Here is an 18,504-nt window from a genome sequence, read left to right as displayed (position 1 = left end):
CAATTCCTGTGGAGAAACTTAGAGACAGCTATCCAAGGAGTCACCCAAAGACAGGTATAGTGAGAACTCGATTAGCCAGAATCTTCCACAACATGGAGGAGATGAGGATGGAAACAATCTGTTTCATTCCTTGTTGAAAATGACTTTAAAACCATCTTTCCGGGCTTCCCTGGTGGCGCAGTGGTTGAGAGTCTGCCTGCCAATGCAGGGGACACGGGTTCGAGCCCTGGTCTGGGAGGATCCCACATGCCGTGGAGCAACTGGGCCCGTGAGCCACAACTACTGAGCCTGCGCGTCTGGAGCCTGTGCTCCGCAACAAGAGAGGCCGCGATAGTGAGAAGACCGCGCACCGCGATGAAGAGTGGCCCCCGCTTGCCGCAACTAGAGAAAGCCCTCGCACAGAAATGAAGACCCAACAAAGCCAAAAATAAATTAAAAAAACAAGACAAAACAAAACCATCTTTCCCTCTTTTGTGTTATTTATATCTATGTTATTCACAATCTGTATTTTTCTTTATTTTCCTTTAAAATCTATGAACCCTTAAAATGAAGCATTATTCTAAGCAACAGTAGCCACATGGCATAGATTTAATGTGATTGTTACATCTTTTCCCTCAGTACATTAAAATTCCTTACTGTTAATATAAAATAAATTAACTTGTGTGCCACCCAGAAGCATCCCTGACGCCACCAATATGTGAACATTACACTTTGGGAAATGGGGCTCTGATGTATACATGCTAAGTAGAGTACAGTAAATCTAACAACCATAATTTATAGATAAGTAGCTTTAAGTGTCACAGCATCAAGATTTTGATATTTTAGAGCCATAGTTCAGATCAGAAGTTCTCAAACATTTTTTCTGCAGTGACTCACGGGATGGATGAGTTCTCACGTGCAACACACTCTTGTGAAAAGACCGACTGTGGGTTCCGTGCAATTTCCTGCCATATATTTGTCATCTTCCCAGTCGGGGAAGCCAATCGGATGCAAGTCAAAAACCATCCCTAGGGAGGTGCCTGTGAATGCACTCAACCTTATTTCCTAAGAAGCAAATAATTCATGAAGTTTGATTTTTAACCTATTATTCACTCATTTTAACCTTACAGCTAATCAAACACACACCACTGTGCGCCATGACACCACAGCTGAAATCTGCTGAAGTAAGACATGAAATTTTGTCCTGAATATTTTAGAGTGAACTTATTCTCTGAGAGGAGACTGAATTGAATATGAATTGGTTCTATCCTCTAGAAGGTTTCAGGGTGGGGTTTTTTTTTTAATTTGTTTGTTTTTAATACATTCTAGATATGTGCTGTTCTTACCCTGCCTCTGAAAATTAGCACGTGGGAAGAGAAATGTATGGTAAGCTGAGGGTTGTATAGGGTTGGAATTTTTACTATAAACAGACCTGGTTTCTACCCAGGGGTTTACAGCCTAACATATAAAAGAATTTTCTATTTTGAGAATTTTTAGCATATGTAGTGAAGTTCCTTGGTGGTCCTGTGAGACATGAAATTAACATTACCCACACCGGGAGGGCAATGAAAGTCATCAAGAAAAATACTAACATTTACCCAAAGGCTTTGGATTTGCTCATCAGGCAATACAGTTGAACAAACAGACCTAAAATTATTTGTAAGAGGCAAATATACAAGTACTTTTACGATTCCCTATAAGGTTTGTCAGTAGCATTTTTTGCAGCATTTGAGGTCAAAGTGTTCAAATAAAGACACATCTGAGGATTTAAAACACATTTTGAAGCGCTCTCTAAATTGACCTAGAAAGGAGGAGCAGTTTGAACTAGCAACAAGTCAGAGAGCATAATTTAAGAACTGTACTTGGGACTTCCTTGGTGGCGCAGTGGTTAAGAATCCGCCTGCCAATGCAGGGGACATGGGTTCGAGCCCTGGTCTGGGAAGATCCCACATGCTGCTGAGCAACTAAGCCCGTGTGCCACAACTACTGAGCCTGTGCTCTAGAGCCCACGAGCCACAACTACTGAAGCCCATATGCCACAACTACTGAAGCCCGCACACGTAGAGCCCGCGAGCCACAACTACTGAAGTCCACGTGTCACAACTACTGAAGCCCACGCACCTAGAGCCCGTGCTTCACAACAAGAGAAGCCACCGCAATGAGAAGCCCGCGCACCACAATGAAGAGTAGCCCCCGCTCGCTGCAACTAGAGAAAGCCCACGTGCAGCAACGAAGACCCAATGCAGCCATAAATAAATAAATAAATATATATATATAATTTAAAAAAAAAAAAAAAAAAGAACTGTACTTGTAGAATCTTTATCACAAGAAAAAAAAATTCAAACTAAGTCCTAACAAGGTAATTACAGCAGATGTCTTACTGGATTTGCCTTATTAAGGCAAATTCATTTATTAAATAAACACTCAGATGAAATCAGCATGTTATCCCCTTACACACCAAAGTGTTATCAGCATGCTCATTCACATAATAAAATCAACCCAAATCGACTCTTAGTATCAACATGTTGACTGTTTAGGACTAATTTCCAAGAATATGTCAAATCAACATGCACTAAAAAAAAGGTTAACCCCACAGCCAACACATTGGACAGGACAAATTACAGAAAGTATTTTACAACTTTCTAGCTAATATAAACTTTATATTGATTGAATTTAAAACTCCACTATTTTCTAAGGTAGCATGGGTTTCTATTATATGCCCACATAAAAAACCAATATGAAAATGTTTAAAATAAAAGCAACATAACGTACACTGAAGTCTGCGATCCACCAACAATGTTTAGGGAGTAGTGCAGAGTAAGGTTAAGAGTTTTTTAAAAGGAATCTGTTGTTCAGAACAACAGGAAAGAGATTAGTTCTATCGGCCTTTATATAATAAAACAAATTTATTTCAAAGATACACATTTTCTGGAAATATCTATTTTTCATTGAGAAATATTTTAAAGCATTGTATATTTTCAATATGAGCAATTATTTTTAAAACTTTAGGAAATTCAAATTGTACAACATCTAAAAAATCTGAAATATCTGAAGACATGAAAGATTTTAAAAGGTTAGAGTACTACTCTGAACAAGACCTCTGTTCTACGTTTGCGGTTGTATGAGTTTTGCAAATGAGAGATCTGGCAGGAGTTCCAGATGTCAAGCTAGAAGAGAGGAACCAGGGACCCAAAAGAGAGATGCACAACACAGGCAGATCCAAGAACAAAGAAAAAGAAGGTAAAAAAATCATCACTGGGTAAAAGCAGGAGGTAGTAAGTACTTCGATAAGAAGCAACAGAGATTGGTTCTAGTACCCTGCTCTGGGAGACAGTATTGGACTGTGTGTCTAATACCAAGCACAAGCATTTGACAAGCTGCAAGATGCTGTCATCTATTTCATGATAATAGACCAAGAAGTAAATCCTCCTTTCCCCAAGAAACTGATTGGGCCAAACTAGAGGAGGTTCAGAATAATAACTACCATAAGAAGTATAAAATCATAAACTGAATAAATCGGCAATTTGTGTGTGTGTATACATATATGTACATACTCATATACATACACATTACTCATACACATAAACATAAACATATAGCCCCTTTTCTCTTCAGGGATCCAACAGCACAGGACACTAACAAAGCTAGTAGTCATTTTTGACAATTTCCAAACTTCTGAGCTTTCACTTTTGTGAAACAGGATATGCTATCCCTGGTTTATCTCAGAACTCACAGTAACTTCCAAGAGCTACAAGAATCTGAGATAACAGAGGGTCCTGAACTCTGATAAGCAAATTCTCAGTGGCAAATGAAAATAATTATTCCTACTCAGAGCAGCTATGAAATCACCTGAAAATCTTATCAAAAGAAAGGGTTTTAATGCACCCTCAGCATCTCCTACACAGTGTGGGGAAAGGGCACTGGGCAACAGCCACTCAGTAAGGAAAGAGGAAAAAGATAGAACATCTTTTGTTTTTTCAGGTCTTTTAGAAATATTTTCATGAGGGTCAGTCAAATCTCTAATGAACGCATGATTAAATGAAAACTTGCAACCTATACATGTATCAAGGATTCAGATGGAACAAGAACTCCTGGTGTATTACAAATATATCTGGAAAATGTACTTGATCCCAGAACCCAAACCAACACCAAAGCAAAGTGGATATGTCTTAAATAATAAGTATAAATAGATAATAACTTGGAGATATCAATTGACCAACTCCGGTACTGATGCAAAATTAAGAAACCTACATTGTCTTTCTGGTCCCATTTCCGAGATCTTTTAAAAGGCACTTCAGTAATGATTTGCTCAGTTTTCGCATCACTAAAACCAGAGTAGTATCTACCTCCTGTACCTCTTTGACTGAATGTAGGTGTGAGGTGCTTATGCTTGGAACCCGTCCTCTTCAAATTACACACGGCAAGACACAAGGATCTTGACAAGCAAGCCTGCCTAAAAATCCTCCCCTCGCCTCCTCAGCTTTTCTCCCTTTCAACTCTCATCATAAATATTACTCCTCTGAGTAAACTAAACGAATGTCCTCTCCCAGAAGCTCCTGTTAAAACATTACTGTGTTAATCCAGAAAGGATAACTGGTTAACATATTGGTATGTTGTCAGGTAGTAATAAATTCCTTTGGATGGAAGGGTTGGTAGGGATGAAGGAATCAGCAGGAGGGGTCTGTAAGGCAAAAGGCAAAGGGTATAGTGAATGGTATCCAAAGGCAGCAACCAAGATCCTTTTCACATCCTTCCTAACTGCACTATTCATCGGCGCCACCTATGACATGACACTGAGCTAGAGAAGTTGAGTGAGGAAGGAAGAAGAGGGAATGATTAGGAAATGACAATCCCCAGAGCGGGACGGCCGCTCCTCCCCAGAGGAGATTCTGGCCTGGCACAGCACACCCAAGGCGTACGTGCTGGATACAAGGGCTCATTGGTCACTTTTTCATAAGGTCAGTTTCGTGCTGGCTCTAAGACTTTTCAAAAAAAAAAAAAAAATCCTATTCTAATTTAGGGCAGGTTCTTTTCTTCCTATTTGGAAGGATTCACCAGTTAGTAAGATGGAACTGGCCAGATTCCAAGGCTATAGAATATAACTGTTGAGAACTGGGGCTCTAAAAACTGCAAGATTGGGGTTTCAAACATGTCTGGCATTTCCTAGCTGTGAGATCTTAGGTAAGTGAATTAACTTCTTCAAGCCTCAGAGTCCACGTGAAAAGTACGTATGTGATCTAGGACCACTGGGAGAAAACAACGAGCTACTGAAAGTAAACAGCTTAGCACTGTGTTAACATCACTAAGATTAGCTCTCTTTATTATTCTTAGCATCGCTATTTTAAAGCATTGTGTATTTTCTATGTGAACAATTAATAAGCTGGGCCCAGAATTCCACCGGTACCCGCTCATTTCACTGAAGTTGCTTATATCAAAATTAGGCCAAATCCCTTGATTTAGTCTGAAGGTTAAACCAGCTGAAATGAATCAGAGATGCAAAAGGCAAAGAGTTTTCTGGGGCATCCATTCCAAAGCATCCATGTCCCAGTGGAAGAAGGTACAAGTTCCTGAGGAAGAATTTACATCATCAGGAATCAAGGGATTTGTGACAGGAATAGCTCAAGTGGCTTGGAATACAATATATTATTCCCATAACAGATTAATATTGATTCCAGCCTTTGCTTAAGCTAACTTAAAAAACAACAACTGTATGCAGTCTTCTGAGCTAACTGGGTGGTCAAAATAAGGAATTTAGGTATGTATAAAAAGTTAAGGGGGAGAATTAGGATATTAGGTAATTCTTGATGTGGAATATATGCATGCAGGGAATCAGAAGTTCACAGAAAACCATGTGAAATACTCAGTTATTCGGTAAAGTATCATCATCGTCATCCAAAACAGCCTACAGTTTTCAGTGATTATCACTTGATCTCTACTGGGCATTTCTAAGGGGCCTGAAAATGACGGCTGCAATAAGTCGGATGTTTTCTTTTTAAACATGATCATCATACTGTACACTTGATACTTACGCTGTGAGCTCAGATCTTCCCTTTCCCTAGTATAATTTTCATCTAAGCATTCCTTAGATACTTAGATCATTCTTAATGGAGATTGTGCATTATACCCTCTGTGGACGCATGGAAATCTGGCTAATTGGACTGACTTGATTACAACAGTCGGTGAATTCTCCCATTTCCTTCCACTGCAATAAATGCTGAAGATATTTTTACCACCGATTATGTAAATATTTCAGATTACAATCATTTTCTAAAACAGTGGTTACAGGCAAAAGTTCTTTTATCATTCTGCCCACCAAACAATTCCTACACTTTCAAAATATGTTTCTTTTCTTGTTAGTATAAAAACTGGGTGTCCTAGTAAAGTTTGAAACAAACCCATAGCATGAATAGCTATCACTAAATCCTACAGCAATTGCAATTGAACATTAGCTTTGTGATAAAGCAGTCTCCTTCAGCCCCAGTAAGGGCATCAGGATGGTACAACTTTTAACAAAGGATGCACAAGCTGATGGAATGTCTACTCCCCAAATCCAAATATCTGAAAATTAGCAAATACACTTTTATTTTGAAAGCATCTTGTTTGCTGTTAAATGTTGTGTCCCAGATATACTGTTTGAATTATTTCTTTTCTTGGCCAAAATAAGGTGTCTCACCAATGATAATTAAGTTAGTACTGTCTCTTTAAATGCTAGGATGAGTACCTAATTCCAGAGGTTACTATGCCCATATATTATACCTGTCAAAATTCTTTAAACTCTAATGAGTCAGCTTGCTGAAAATACACTCCACGCTTCCATTTGAAAGTATAAAGCTAAGTGCTGAGTGGGAAAAAGTTTACACTCAGTCCCAGCGTAAATCAGCGCACAGAGGAAGTAGAAAAGCACTTCAGCTAGCTGTTGCAGACACAAATACGCGCCCGACCGACCTCTACTGCGCATGATCTACTCTTTTGATGAAAGTTCCTACCCCTAACCCGAAAACGTCGAGAGTGTGTGTGCGGGGGGGCGGGGGGGCGGTGGAATAAAAAAAAGGAAGATGATGTGTACGTATGAAAGATCAGCCATTTCCTCTCAGTGCACACAAAAACGCCTCTCATCCCTAGAGAGATTTCTTATCAAGGAAAATAAAAGTGCCTCTTTGAGAGCTAGCTCCTGAATGAGAGTGGACTCTGGGAGAGACACTTTCCTCTCCTGTCCTCTGTAGACCCCGGTGAAATCTCCTCTTTGCTACGAGGTGGTGCTGGTTACTCTTTGAGGGGAACAGTCCAGACACAGAGATCTGAAATTTCAAAAATGCGATAAAGCCCCAGCCGGTCAGCCCTAGGAGGCGAACAGCTGCCGGGTGACCGCTGATGAAGTGGCTTCTTCAGGAGGTGGGCAGATTGATTCCAGCTGCTGAGAGCGGGGCAGGGCAGCGGCCGAGGAATGCGCAGCTCAGCTGAGGCAAGACACAGCAGCTTCCCAACCAAGGGCAAGGCCAAATGTTAGCTCTGACTGCAGTCTTGGCCTGAGAGAAGTAAGAATGCCATTGTTCCATTTGATAGGGACTTCCAAGGCAGCCTGGGCCAAAAGGTGCTATGTGCACGGTGTCATTTTATAAGTGGAGCGTCGCTCCGGAAATCTGAAAGCTGTCCCTCGAGACGTTGGTTTAGCGTGGGCCTGCAGTTCCCAAGGTGAATCCCTTCTGCCTGATTCCTGTTGTTCTCCCCCAACCCACTCCCGGCTCCTGGCCCTTTTCTAACAGCTCTCAACCCCTACCCAGACTCCTTTGCTCCCCTCTCCCCGACTCCCACACACAAACACTGTAATCAGTACACAACTGAAACAGACAAGGAAGGGGTGCAGCGGAGGAGTGGCGGACATCCAGAGCCCTGCAACTGGCCTGGATGGAGACATACAAGAGGACATGCTCTTTAGAAGTACTGGCCTCAAAGTCAGAGAGCTTAGGGGGAAGGACTAATGTACGGGTCCCCTGAGGGCCCCAGACTCAGACGCCAAGTGATCTAACAACAGGGAAGGGGTAAGAGGTAGGTGGGCATGAAGGCACGCCTAATGGAATACTCAATATCCTGAGAAATGCACTTTCGGCCGTGCACTTCCAGAGACTAAAAGCCAGTAATGGGCTTTGGAGTCTGCACTTCCTCTCCGTAATGTCCAGAGGCGCTTTAATGCTGCAGCCAATCGATCAGCCTTCTCCGGTGAAGGCGGCCAGTGGAGAGCAAAAGCTTCCTCCTTGTGGCCAAAATCGCCCGGCCTCCTCTGCACACCACCAAAGAGCGACACAACTTTGAACTGTCAGGACTTGGCTCTCAACGTGCCGGGAGAAGGAAAGGAAGGAGCCTGGAGGCGTCCAGAGAAATAGCTCCCCTCCCTCTTCATCCCAGCTTTTCCAGGGAGAGACTCAGAAGGAAGACAAACAAGGAGGGGGCATTATCCACCCTGGGACAGGGCTGACCAGTAGCCCCAAACCTGCTTCAGGTGCAAGGTCACCGAACCGCCTCCAAGCCCTGGGCAGCCCAAGATGTGGCGCTTCTGGAAGGGACACAAACTGAGCAAAGGAACATCCAGAAAGTGGGGTTTCTTTACAGTCTCCTGCTGACATCGCTTGCTGCCTGGAAAGTGACCCTCAGAGGCTGATTCCTGCCGCGGAGACGCACCCCAGTCCCGCCTCCCCCCGCCCCCCCCCCCCTCGCGCGTTCCCAGCGGGGCTTGGGCTCCGGGCAAATTCAGTCCCTAAATTGAACCCAACCCTGTCCAGCCTCCCGTCGCCGCTCCCAAGAGGCTCCAGCGGCGCACTGAGCATGCCCTGTGGCCTGGGTTTGAGGGGTCACCTCCGGGAAACTTTCCGGGCCCGGGGATGGGCCGGGTTCTGTCCCCCGCGGGCGCCCCCCCCCCCAGGGGTGCGCGAAGGAAAGACCGCGCGACTGCAGCCGCGTGCGGAGCGGCCAAGTTAGCGGGCGCGACAAAACTTTCCACGCTCCTTCTTCCCACCCCACCTCACCCCGCCGCAGGGGCGCGTCTCCCCGAGGAGCTCGCCTTTCCCAGCCCGGCGGAGACGAGCACAGCACGTGATGGGCAGAAATAAAAATAAACACTTCCCATTCCCGGCCCGCGAGGGCCAGCCCCCACTCGGCGCGCTGCGGAGAACTATAGGGGCGCCCTGCGTCGAGCAGCCCCCGAGCCGCCGCGGCCCGGAGCCCCCAGCCCCCCCCAGGACGGCCACCCGGCCCGCCCGCCGCGAGGGGTGGCCCCGCTCCGGCCCTCCGCGTCGAGCCCCGGCGCCTACCTTTCGGATTTGGTGAACTTCCGGAATGCCTGTCGGAGGTCGTGGAAGGACCTGTACGTCTGCGGCTCGGCCGAGATGCCCTGTGCCCGGGTGGTCCGGGGGCCGATGTGGGTCGAGGGCACGGGCAGCACCGACTGGCACTTATGGAGCTTCCTCTTCAGCTCCTGGATTTCCTCCTCCTTCTCTGACAGCCGCTTCTCCAGCTCTTTGATCCTCTCTTCCTTGAGCATGAGAATCTTGGCAAAGTCTTCCTCTAGCTCGCTCATGTTTTCCCTGAGCCCCTCCGCGAAACTTTGTCTCGGGCGGCGGCGGCGGCGGCGGCTGGGACGACAGCCGGGCGAGGCGAGCGCGGAGTGAGCGAGCGAACGGGCGCTAAGTACTCGAGCGCAGCGGTGCCGCTCCTAGTGCGGCGCGAGGAGCCGCTTTCTTCGATCCGCCTCTGCTGAAGGGACTAAAAGCACCGAGGGCAGGATGAGAAGTCTAAAAGCGAAGGAGAGGAGAGGCAGAGTGCTAATCGCCAGTCTCTCCGGGGAATAGGTGATTATCTTTCATTGAGAAACCAATTAGAGCTGCCCTTCCTCCCCTGAGACCCCCTCCCCCGTCCCCCTTTCCCAATCACTTCGTGAGAACACGGCGCGCGCGCCACCCCACCGAGAGCCTGCTTTCTAGCTGGGAGGGTTAGACCAGTGAGCCTGGTCTCACCTCATCACATAATAATCACTCTTGCACGCTGTATGGTACCAAAGGAAAGGGGTGGGGTGGAGGTGGAGGGGAGAGCTTTATGCCACTTGATCCTTGAAATAGCAACAATTACCATGTGATCTGGCAGATGACGCAGCGCTTGTAACTGGAGCCTAAAGACTTTGTGGTGTGTGTGCGTGCGTTTGTGTGTGTGTGTGAGTGTGTGTGTGTGAGACATTTCATAAATATTAAACTGCCTTTAGACAATAACCTGCGTGAGTTCATCTTTGTTTTCACCTTTTACTTCTGCTCTGGATGATAAGGGGGGGGTGTGTGTGTGTTTCTAACTGGGAAGTTCTGTGGTTGTGACCCCAAGTAATAAGAATGACAGAGCACTCGCAGTTCCAGGTGTTCTCAGCATAAAATTTTAGTGGAAATAGTAAACTAAAATTGTTGGTGGGTAAGTTGGATGAATTACTCATCGGGTAATGAGCCAATGTTTACCGAAAAGAAAAAAAGGTCCATGCATCCATCGTACACTTCTTAGAGTTTGGATTCTATTTCATCTGCTACAGTTAATACTTGTATATTGAGCATCCAAATTATATCACCATACCATCTTATATGGTTGCGAATTGGGGGCTACCAGTGCTAAACTGCTGGCTCACCCTACCAGCTCCTGTCTTAGGGAAAAATAGCTTCTGTTATCTGTATTTCTCCCTCACCTGTGCATCCATCACCACACTCTCCGCTAAAGGGGTTTTTATACTCATTTGAACCCGGAGTATTTGCTATTTCCTACACTTTATTTTTTGTATATGTATATGTCACAGGGAGCATTTTTCACAACATAAATCACTGTTTAAGAGTTTGTCTGGGTAGGTGGGAGGAGCATTTCCTCAGGTAATGATCCAGAAATTAACATGGCTTTTTTAAAGGAAAAAAAAAAAATGGATGCAAACTAAGATACCAAAGGCTTTTTGTAGAAAGAGTAATTTTCCTTAAAAAGAAAGATAAATGTACAATCCACTGGCTACTTATTAAAAAAAATCTTTCTACCTTGTCTGAAACACCTCAGTAAAGGAAAAAGCAGGCGTATACTTTCATTTATAAATAAACCCTAAAATATATTTTATTCTGAAGATTTCTTTATTATTTACTGTTAGTTCTACTCATCTGATTATTTTAAATTAAAAACATTTTAAGCCTCTTCTGAATTTTTAATCACACCAGATGCTCAAGACTGGCTTCATCTACTCATATTTGAGAAGGAGTTCTCTGTCTTGTTGATAGTTACTATTCTATTGCTTCTATCTATAAACAATCGGCTATAATCCTTTTAGAAACACTCAAAATAATTGGCATTTAAAAATACATTAGAAAAAAATTTTATCACCTTCAAATATCTAGGCATAGGTTCAGTTTTATTTATGGGAGATACAGAAATAGTTGTTAAATGATTCTTAAATGGACAGGTTATTTTCAAGCCTTATACTAATCTTAAATGCAGATATTCAGATGTTTCTCTTGCTTATTAAAAAAAGAAACCTTTAGACCAATATTTTACACACATCTCAAAACCCGAAATTCATCCCTATCTTCCAAAATTAATCTTATTTTTTTTTAATAAATCAGTTTTAACTTAGGTAATGTTGACACCTGGTGACCTTAAATCGTGTCCATTGGCTTAGGAAATACTTAGAGCACAAGGAATGCTTGAGAAAATACAGACTGGTAGAAGAGTATACATTGATTTATTAAAAATCATAGCATTTTAAATCTGTCAGCAACTTTGAAGATGATCTAACCCAACCACTTCATATTATAAAGGAGGAAAATGAGATCTTGAAAGGTGAAGTCCAAGATCACCCAAGGGCAAAAGTTTGAAGCCAGGATTCCCCAGGCCATGCTGCTCCTAGCTTGAAGCCTGAAAATCTAGAAATTCTACGATTCTGACACTCTAGTGTTCAAAGATGTGACTTTACCCTTTGTTTTTTGCTTTTAAATCTGTAGCAGAAAGTTTCAACTGTCAAAGCAAAAAGTGTTAATGAAACCTTAGATTTTTTTTTTTTTTTTCTTAAAGGAGAAGGTCGCCATCTAGTGCCCTTGGAGATATTTGCTAAATAAATATCTTAATCACAGGGAAGTGAGGTTAGGTCCTTAAATACCTGTGCGAGAGTTTTCATGTTCCATGTTTGAACGAAATAAAGAAAACATACAGAATTTTGTGGCAGAATAAAACATTTGTAAAAATGACAAATTTAAAAATCTTTTAGCTACTAGATAATGACAGTGATGGTACATATCCATTGAGTGTTTAATATGCACCAGCACAGGGCTAAACCCTTTATGTGACTAGCTGGGTTTAATCCCCAAGATGACTCTGTAAGGTAGGTACTATTATTTATTCTCATTTTATAGATGGAGAAACTTAGCCAGATTAATTTGCCCATGGCCACAGTGTCCAGATTCGACCCAGGCTGTCTTAATCCCCATGCATACTGCTTCTACCTGAAATACATTAAAATGTCCACTTCTCTATGAGCCCAGTGACAAGCAAAACTAGAAGTTCTTTGTTGATGAGAACACACTAAATTTAAAATCCCATATAAGCTCAGATAAGTATCTAAGACTCTGGCTTCTCAGCAACCAATCCCTTTACCAAAGTTGTTTTCCTTATGATACTTTGGGATCTATTATACATTTCATATACAGTTTCAAAAGTACAGGTACCTTCACATGTTATGATGGCGCTTTGCCTCTCCACCTCCACCCCGCTAATAAGGAACAATTTCTAAAGAACTTGAAGCCGTATGGATGTGAGTAGCTCATAGGGAATTCCTGTCCTTTAATCCAGGTCAGTGTCACATGGGGCAATGGGAAGACAGTATCTATACATAAAAAGTCAATAATAATAATGAAACGGACTAATAATCAGTCTGCTTTTTATTATCACTATATGCCAGGAGTTCTCACCAATGTCAGTGATAAAATACTCCTCCCCCGCGCAAAGAATATTATTGGTCTAAGTTCAAGCAATTGCTGCATTTATTGTTGAGCGGGTGGACCACTCCCATTGCCCCACCCTTGGAACAACGCTGACCTTGTTGCATGTTACAAAGATCCAGAGTGAAGAAAATAGTCATGTGCAGATGGTTTGAGTGAGGTCCCACGGATGGCATTAGGAGTGCAGAGAAAGTTTTGGGGAAATGAAAATATAGACAAGGGTCTAAGTTTTTGGGAATGGGTGAGATGAGGGGAATTTAAACCATCTATTTTCAATACCTTACATCCAAACACCGCTCTTGGCTACAAAGATGACAGTATTTGTGGGAAATTGCACACAATACATTTTCCATCAAGGGATGCAATTAGTAAACTAAGAGTATTGGACTGGATCCAAAAACTCTATATTTATTTCTCAGCTCTGTCACTTCCCAAGCTGTGTGCTCTCAGGCAAATCCCTAAACTTATCTGGGATTCACTTCCCTCATTTGTAAAATGGGGAGCGGGAGGCACCTTGGGTCCATTTCACCTTTCTATCTTTAAAGATTCTATGGAATTCTGCTCTCCCTATGACTTACATTTTGAAATTATCAGTCTGTTTTTATAGACAACATCCATTTGTGTACTTCAGCTGAGTTTAAAACTGAAAAGAAAGATTTATGATGGAGTCTGGTTGGTCCTATAAAGATTACAGTGACTTTGTGATTAACAGAAACTTGGAGCATTTTCAGTTAATTCTACATCATACTTGATGTGGCTTCAACGTTGTCACCTAAATCATATTCTGGTGACCATAAAGTGTGGTCACACCTTAGGCAAGATAAAAGCTTGAAGCCTTGAAATACACTCACATCTATGCTAACCACCACACAGAACATGAAAATAGCAAATGAAGTGTTGCCTCAGTTAAACTTCAAAACTGGTTTCAATGTATTGAATTTACTTAATGTAGCATAGGTTATGTTTTCTTGTAAAATATGTTCCTACAGAAAAGCATGCATAAATGTTTTTCACCATGTGGTCCTATTGGTGTAAGTGGAGTTCTTTTTCATGCTGCGTGCAATGGGAAAACCATTGCCTTTTACAATTTTCTGTGATAGCTGTCTAAAGGTTTGAAAAAAATTTTTTCCTAGGAATTCTGAAAATAAAACTAAGAGATGATGGTACTTAAATATTGTAGAAATCAAGTTCTGCCATATATTAAGAACCTTGAACCTGAAACATGGAGGTACACGTGCTATGGGACTTCAGGCAAATAATTTCATCCCCGAGACTTAGTTTTCCCAACTATAAATCGGACTTATGGATATTCAGTTCTCACATCTGCATCTTTAAGGCTCAGATGCAGTGAGATGAAAACAAGATGTTATCATTTAAATGTGACCTTACATAAATAATATAAATAAAATGGTAATGGATCCTCTGCTTTGATTCTTGGTGGAGAAGGTAGCCCATCAGGGGACTGAACAGACTGGTGTGGTGGTGATGGTGGCGGTAATATTTATACTACATTCAGCCTACTCGTTACTTGTGTAGGCAGAATTCAAAGACAGCCCCCAAGCTTCTCACCGCTTGGTGATATGCACCTTCTCCCAGTTATTCAAACACTAATCGAGGTGCTGCTGTGAAGGCATTTTGCAAAAGTAACTGAAGTATCTTAAAGTTGGCTTTAAGATAAGATCTACTGGGTGGGTCTGACCTAATCAGGTGAGCCTTTAAAAGGGACTGGGCGTTTCCTGGAGACGGGATTCTAAGTATGAGAGGGACTTGACTCGGGGGAGATTCTCCACTGCTGCCTTTGAAGACAGAAGGGGCCGCGTGACAAGGAATGCAGGTGGAACCTAGGTGATGAGAATAACCGCTGACAGATGGCCAGCAAGGGGACCTCAGTCCTACAACAGAAGGGAGCTGAGCCCTATCACAACCACGAGAGTGAGGAAGAGGACCCTGTGCGCCAGATGAGAGTACAGCATGGCTGACATCTTGATCTCACCTTGATCAGAGGACCCGGTCATGCTCTGCCCAGACTTCTCACCTCCACAGCTGTGAGATAAAAAGCAAGTGTAGCTTTAAGTCTCTAAGTTTGCGGTAATTGGTTAGACAACAAGATAAAACTAATGAATTACTCAGCTACCATTTTTAAATGACCATTAAAAATGCCAGAAATGTTTTACCACTCTCAGAAAGCCTGACTTTACAAAAGAGTGATTTTTAGTGAAGCTACTTTAGTACATTTCAAATGGGTACTTGGGGACATAAAAACTTGTTATAAATTATAAATTGCTTAAAGCACACTGATGACAACACAGGTAGCCTTCTGAGTATGACAAACTCTCTTCCATAAAAGATATTTATGTTCAAAAGTTGTGTCTTATTATGACTGAAGTGTACATCCTTCCAACCATAGGTTCTAGAAGGGATTGGAACCACTCACTAGTTCAAATTTTTACGGAGTAGAAACGCTACCATAGTTTACCTTGGGTAGTGAACTTGCTCTGTGACCTTGGGCAGATTATTTCATCTGCTGAGCCTTATAGTTTTCTCATCTGTAAAATAGTAATAACTCTTGTACAGCAGTATGTGTTTTTATAATATGTTCAGCTCTGGGAATACAATTAAATATCTTGGATTCTTATTAATTGGATATTTCCATAGCCATTCATGGAAATTAAGTGCCCCCATATCATATTGCCTTTCAGGTGCCGGTTCTAATCAAATATTTGAGAAGAGGGGTTGGGAAAGAATACAAGTCCTTTGAGTCTATCTTTTTATTTGATTTGACTTGATGTTTTGGCTTGATTTTTTTACTGAGGAGTAGTTGATTTATAATGTTGTGTTAGTTTCAAGTGTATAGCACAGTGGTTCAGTTATATATATACATACATATATTCTTTTACAGAATCTTTTCCATTATAGGTTATTGCAAGATATTGAATATAGTTTCCTGTGCTATATAGTAGGTCTTTGTTGGTTTGATTTTTAAAGTGAGAGACACTGGACTCATCTACATGGAACTTCTTTTTATAAACTGTTATAAAATTTAGAAAACAGATGTACATGATATAGAATTCAAAAAACAAAGGATATGCAATGAAAGGTAGGTCTCCTTCTCATCCCTGTTCCCCAGCTACACAGACCCCCTTTTATGGAGGCAACCACTCACTGTTACCATTTACTTGTGCATGCCTCATTAAATAGCATATTCATATAAAAGCATAATTGTATATAAATACATATTTTTACACAACTTGACACAAAAGATTTAATATCTGGTTTGTATGTTAGCCTATTGCCTAACTTAGTGCTGTCATTTCCTGACTTTCAGAACCGTTAGTCCAATGCAATATGACACAACAGTCCCATTTTGTGATAAAATGCTCAGTAACAAGGGACAAAGACTGCTGCATTTAGAGAGAGTATGCCCTTTCTTCACACAGATGCTATAGGATTATAGTTCTTCTTACCTTAAAAAAATGGCATTTGGTGTTTTATTAAATATTTTTAATAACAACTCAGAACATTCTGATATTTTAAAAGAACAAGCCAAATATTATTACATATGTATGTTTTTTAAGAATATGATAAAATCACCTCCGGTCTTAATTCTCACCACCTGCTTTTTATTGATGGAGACATTCATCTGTGCTTATCTCAGGTTATTTCAAATTAATAGTCCCCATGTAAAAAAGCTAACAAACCATTACCAGGCATAAGGAGCCCTATATTTTGACAATCACTCAACCTGTTATAACTATCATTATTTTTCTTGGTCTCTAATCAAAACTGCATAGTTAGTTCAATAGTTCATTTACTATTTCTGATGCAAAGGGGACACATTTGGAAATTATTTTCTCAAAATGTCTAGTCATTTATTATAAAAATATAACTTGTTTCTTTTTTAAAAAAATAGTTCCACTGAACCTACAGTATTCCAGGAGATATTAAAACTCCCATATTTACAGGTAACATCCCCAGGTGCCGTGTTGATGATATTTTTCCCATTTATGTTATATAGGGCTCCATTTGGGCAGCTTAATAAAAGTGAGAAGGTGGTAGAAACACTCAAAACTGTCCCATAATAATCTTAAATAATCATATTAGTTACAATGAAGAATCGTTTTTGTGTTGAAAAACACTTTGGCTCAGCAGAATTCTCCCCTTCCCACAGCATCCTTTCCAGCCACCCACAATTTGCAGAGAGGTGGCAGAAAGACAGAAGGTATTGAACTACGAAGACACAGTACCACGCCGCCTTTCATTCAAGACTTCATGTAATAAAGGGAGATCACTTTACAATACTCGGGCAAGCAGACATTACTCAGACTGTGGCTAAAATCATCAGCAAGAAACTCTGCCAGGAATACTTTGGGTAACATGAGGTGGTGCTGGAGTGTGTGTGTGTGTGTGTGTGTGTGTGTGTGTGTGTGTGTGTGTGTGTGTGTGTGTGTGTGTGTGTGTGTGTGTGTGTGTGTGTTTCAGTCATTGTACTTTTCTTCTAAATCATTTTTCTAGCTTGGGTATGTCAGTAAAAACAAACTCTTCCTTTAAAAATGTCTCCATTCAAAACATTTGGATATTTTAATGTTAAGAGCATAAATGGAGTAATGTTAAGAACAGATGGGAAATGCCACAAGTTGCTGGGGATTAGATGCTAGCACACTGTTATTAATCAGGAGTGACAACTTCCTCTCCTCCATAGCTAAACAAACTGATTTACCTTTTGCGTAAATGTCAAATTAGCATTCTAGGAAAGATGCAGGAGAAGAGCCATTTATGTCAGGAACCTTTTTATTAAGAAAGATATCATAAATCTGGCATTCTTCCTTTGAATGGGAAACTAAAAATAAATGTTTGTATTACCTGAGCAAATGCACTTAGTTTCATTTATTCAACAAATATTTTTTGCTCACTTTCTACAGATCCCAGGCATTCCCCTAGACACTAAGGATAAACAGAGACAAGTTAGAGCATCTGCCCTAAAAAAAAAAAAAATGATACAAATGAACTTATTTACAAAACAGAAACAGACTCACAGATCTGGAAATCAAATTTATGGTTACCAAAGGGGAAATGTGGGGGGAAGGGATAAATTAGGAGATTGGGATTAACATATACACAGGACTATATATAAAATAGATAACCAATAAGGACCTACTGTATAGCACAGGGAATTCTACTCAGTATTCTGTAATAATCTAGACTGGAAAAGAATCTGAAAAAAAATTGAGATATATATATATATATATATGATATATATATGACTGATTCACATTATTGTACACCTGAAACTAACACAACGTTGTAAATCAACTATACCCCAATAAAAAAGTGAAAAAAAAAAACAAGAAGCTTATCATAGTGTAGGAGGAGCAGCTTAGGGTGAGGGATAATAGATACGGAAATGACTAATTTTAAAACAAAAGTGAAAAAACTAAAAGGTTATCATAGTACAGAGGAAGGGGAAGGAAAAGTAATAAGCCGTGTGTGTGTGTGTGAGAGAGACAGAGACAGAGAGAGAGAGACACCTACAGAA

General features: G+C 41.3%; 1 protein-coding gene across 1 annotated transcript in view; it reads right to left on the bottom strand.

The window, feature by feature from the left end:
* Positions 1-12,748, bottom strand: part of PRKG1 (protein kinase cGMP-dependent 1) — a 1,231,494-nt gene extending 1,218,746 nt beyond the window's left edge. The window contains exon 1 of the mRNA XM_082423704.1: positions 9,285-12,748. Coding sequence (XP_082279830.1) covers positions 9,285-9,550 — 266 coding nt within the window. The 5' untranslated portion in view covers positions 9,551-12,748. The remainder of the gene's footprint in view (positions 1-9,284) is intronic.
* Positions 12,749-18,504: the final 5,756 nt, after the last annotated feature.

This window comes from Balaenoptera physalus (assembly GCF_965194825.1).
Source record: "Balaenoptera physalus genome assembly, chromosome: 14".
NCBI lineage: Eukaryota > Metazoa > Chordata > Mammalia > Artiodactyla > Balaenopteridae > Balaenoptera > Balaenoptera physalus.
Note: the sequence above shows the minus strand (reverse complement) of the source record. Positions and strands in the feature narration are given on the sequence as shown.